This window comes from Colobus angolensis, unplaced genomic scaffold (genome assembly GCF_000951035.1).
Source record: "Colobus angolensis palliatus isolate OR3802 unplaced genomic scaffold, Cang.pa_1.0 Scaffold34, whole genome shotgun sequence".
Taxonomy (NCBI): Eukaryota; Metazoa; Chordata; class Mammalia; order Primates; family Cercopithecidae; genus Colobus; species Colobus angolensis.
The window spans coordinates 7,634,874-7,639,308 of NW_012116710.1; the positions used below are offsets into that span (position 1 = coordinate 7,634,874).

The following is a 4,435-nucleotide window of genomic DNA, read 5'->3' on the forward strand; positions in this document are numbered from 1 at the left end:
CTTGGACACAAGGATATTCTGGAGTGCTCATGGATTAACAATATTAGAGTTCTCCCCTGCTTATCAGAGAATCCAGAATGTAGAAGTTTCTGACAAAAAGGACCTGGAAAAATCACTGATTCTAGAATAGGGGAGTGTCAAGGGGAGTTCATACTCGTGAATCTCCACCGGTAGGAATATCTTGCATGCCAGGATGTCTGGAATGCTGAGAATTATAAGATACAGAAAGGAATCTGGATTACTAGGAAATCTAGAGAATAGAAGAGATCCTGGACTATCCGCCCTTCCAGAGCACTGGAAGGTTTGTTTGCATTCCAAGAAATCCATAATGCGGGAGATTCCGGATTATCAGAGAATCTAGAACACAAATGGGAGACTTCAAAGGTGAGTGCTTCTGAAACCGGGGTGTTCTGAAATAGCTATGCATCTCAAACCCTAATTTTGTTTTTATTTGTTTGTTTCTGAGACAGGGTCTTGCTCTGTTGCTCAGGCTAGACTGCAGCGGTGCAATCATGGCTCACTGCAGCCTCAGCCTTCTGGGCTCAAGCGATCCTCCTGCCTCAGCCTCCTGAGTATCTGGGACTACAGGTGTGTGCCACCACAGCCAGCTAATTTTTAATTTTTTTTTTTTTTTTGGTAGAGACATTGTCTCACTGTGTTGCCCAGGCTGGTCTCAAACTCCTGGGATTTTGAGGTGTGAGGTGCTGGGATTGCAGGTGTGAGCTACCACGCCCAGCCTCAGACTCTAGAAAATTTTTTACATGCCAGGATATTCAGAATATTGGGGGATACTGGCATATTAGGAAATCTAGTATGTGGGGGGAGGGACTGGAAGGTCAGGAAATCTAGAATATGGTGGTGTTTTGTAATGCTTACAGATCTAGAATATTAGGGTCATTTTTTTTTTCCAGGCTAGAGAATCCAGAACGCTCGTGTTTCTGGAATGCTGATCATTCTATTTTTATTTTATTTCATTTTTAAATTTTTATTATTTTCTTTATTTCTTTTTTTTTTTTTTTTGAGACAGGGTCTCGCTCTGTCGCCCAGGTTGGAGTGCAGTGTTGTGATCTCGGCTCACTGCAAACTCCGCCTCCCAGGTTCAAGTGATCCTCCCGCCTTAGCCTCCTGAGTAGCTGGGATTACAGGCGTGCGCCACCATGCCTGGATAATTTTTGTATTCTTAGTAGAAATAGGGTTTCACTGTGTTGGCCAGGCTGGCCTCAAACTCCTGACCTCAAGTGATCTGCCCGCCCGCCTCGGCCTCCCAAAGTGCTGGGATTACAGGCGTAAGCCACCGCATCCAGCCTCATTCTAGAAATGAGAGAGAGAGAAACAGAGAGGAGAGAATTTGGGATGTCAGCAAATGTAGAACACTGAAGAGCTGGGTTTTTTTTAAATGTTAGAGATAGTATTATCCTAGTATAGTATTAACTCTGTGTGTTGCCCAGGCTGTGCGTGAGACGGCATGAAGGGAGGGGTGGAAGATTCTGGAATGCGGGGGGACTAGAACTCTGAGGGATTCTGAAGGGTTGAGATGAGTTAGGATCCAAGGGGTGACATAGACACGACCCTGGGAGATAGTGACACTTATAGGGGGGATTGGGAGCTGGGGACTCCAAATTCTAGGGGGAGGGCAGGCTAACGCCGGAAGTTGCAGTGGTGAGCCAGAGGCTGTTGCCTAGCAACAAGCATTGAAGATGCGCTGGATCCCGGACAGAAGGGAGAAATTTCAGCAGCGCCCCAAGCAAATGCTCCAGCCACAGGGTAGGAGGTGGTGAGGGGGGAAGCGGGCAGGGATATGCTGTCCTGCAGGGTCATGTGAGAAGGGGTCTTGGGGGTTATACAAAAACAGGGTCATGGAGTACAGTCATTGGGCAGAGCTGGGCTCTGGGACAGCCCAGGAACGGCTGTGAATGGAGTGTGAGTGCCGTCACTGCCTCAGGGACTGTGTGTCCCTGGACGGTGCTGGACCCAGATTTCTGGGTGTCAGTGTGGGATGGAGACATGAATTGCTGTAGGTGGCAGTAACAGTGTATAGCCATGTGAGTCAGCCTGTGTGTCTCGCTGTAAGGGGGGTGAAGGGCTTCCCCTTCAGTCCTGCACACCCTCCTCGATTGGAAGAAGGAGCAGGAGTGCAGGGTGGGGGGTGCAACTAGATCAGTTGCCATTCTTGGTCTGGGGTGGGCTCTGTGGTCACGGGCGTGTGGCCTAGTACCCTGTGTGGGTGGAGCCTGTGATCCACGAGGTGGGGGCGGGGCTAACGCTACAGAACTGGAAGCCTTAAGAATCCAACTGCTGTGCGATATGGGGCCTGGAATCCCAAAGCGAGGCAAACATGAAAGGGGTGGGCTTGGGATCCTACATGTGGTCAAGTCCCAATTTTCTTTGGGAAAGGGTGTGGCCTGGAACGCAGTGGAAAAAGAGGTGACTAGAGGCAGAGTGAAGCTCTGTGGGTGGTACCCTTGGGAGAGAAGGGGTTTGTATTTCAGAGAATATAGGGTGGAGCCTTGAATTTATAATGATCTCAAAGAATTGATCCTTTCTCAAGGCCCTAGGCTTCAGGGATTCCAGGCTCACCATCTGCAAAAGCTTGCTCCCCAAAGCTCTTGTCTCTCAGTGAACCCAGCCAGGCTCTGCCGATGACCCACAGACTCTGCTCCCAGGGGACTCCTGGCTCTGCCCCCTCCTGCACCCCACTTATAGCCACCCCCAGAGGCTATCAGACCCCCTTCCTTGCCTGAGTCATTGAATGCTCCCAAGAGCATTCAGTCTCAAGCTGGGCTTGAGACTCTGAGTTTGAAGGCTTGAAGCCTGGAACCCCGGTGTGGACGTGGTTTAAGGTCCCTGATTTGTTTTTCTAAGACCACCAGAGTGGGCACAAAAGAACCAGCGAGTAGGCAAGGCTAAAAGCAAAACTACAGATTTATTCTTTGGTCATCTAGCTTCAGGGACCGGAGCTGGGGGGGGGGCGGTGGAGTTTCTAATACAGTCCGGACAAGAGTGGGGGCTGAGAAAGCCCGCCCGGGGCGCATCTGCCGGGAGCGACTTTTCTAGGAGTGGAAGGGCAATAGGCGGGGCACGGGCGTGTTGGGGAGAGGGAGGAGCTCTCCGCAGGTGCCACCAGGTAAATCTTGGTCTCTTCGGATTGACATCACCTGGCGCATGCCTGATTAATCTGCACCTTCCCCGGCGTCAGCTGCCTTTTCGCGCACATGGGAAAAGCCGGTGATGAAGAACCCGGAAATGCGCCATCTTGCCTCCGTTCGTCCAAACAGTCCCCTGTGGCTTGCAGCTCCTAGTGGTGGAGACTCTTAGGCAAGGAGGGGAGCGGAACTCTCTTTTATATAAGTTTATGTATTTATTTATTATTGAGACAGGGTCTCACTCTGTCGTCCAGGCTGGAGTACAGTGCAGTGGTGCCATCTCAGCTCACTGCAGCCTCCACTTTCCAGGCTCAAGCGATCCTTCCACCTCACCCTCCCGAGTAGCTGGGACTACTGGCGCATGCCACCATACCCGGCTAATTTTTGGATTTTTAATAGAGATGGGGATGTTGTATTATGTTGCCCAGGCTCCCCTCAAACTCCTGGACTCAAGCGATCCACTCACCTCGGCCTCCCAAAGTGCTGGGATTATAGGCCTGCGCCGGGGCGCCTAGACGCAACTGGGAACTCTCTAAGGAGAAAGTCTGCAATTCTGGGTGGTGGGAGGCTGCTCTTGGGAGCATTAAAAGACTCAGGTAAGGAAGGGGGTCTGATACCCTCGGGGGGTGGTGATAAATGGTGTGCAGGAGGGAGCAGAGCCAGGAGTCCCCTGGGAGCAGAGTGTGCGGGTCAGGGGCAGAGCCTGGCTGGGTTCACTGAGTGACAGAGCTTCGGGGAGCAAGCTTTTGCAGATGGTGAGCCTGGAACCCCTGAAGCCTAGGGCCTTGAGAAGGGATCAATTCTTTGAGAAGATCCATTGTGAACTTGGGACCCTCCGAGGGGCAGGAGCTGGGACCTAGTGCGGGGTTGGTACTCCATTCGCAGAATCCTGTCTCTCGCGTGGAAAGGGGTACGCGTGGGGGGGCTTCCAGCTTCCACGCCAACGAGGGAGCTAGATTGTGACCCGATTTTCCCAGAACTGGGAGCAGAGGGCTGAGGCCTGCCAGATGGAGTCCAGTTTAGGGGACCCTGCCCTCAACCCCCGCTCTGTATCCCTCCCCGTAAGCACCCCTACGCCTGGGACCTCTGCTCCATGAGAAGGTTCACGGAGCCAGTACCCGAGTCTTAATTTCCCCCCACCGCGTGGGGAACTCGAGGTCCCCCGCGCCCCGCGTCCCGCACCTGTCCCTGCTGCCTCCTGATTGGCCGCACGGCGAGCGCTGGCGGCGCCCGGCTGTGATTGGCGGGAAGTTCACAGCCCTTGGCTGGACGGTGGAGAAAGTGAGTCGGCC

General features: G+C 52.7%; 1 protein-coding gene across 1 annotated transcript in view; it reads left to right on the forward strand.

Annotated features, from left to right (window-relative positions):
- The first annotated feature begins 368 nt into the window (after positions 1-368).
- Positions 369-4,435, forward strand: part of LTBP4 (latent transforming growth factor beta binding protein 4) — a 37,347-nt gene continuing 33,280 nt past the window's right edge. Inside the window, exon 1 of the mRNA XM_011952543.1 lies at positions 369-384. Coding sequence (XP_011807933.1) covers positions 369-384 — 16 coding nt within the window. The remainder of the gene's footprint in view (positions 385-4,435) is intronic.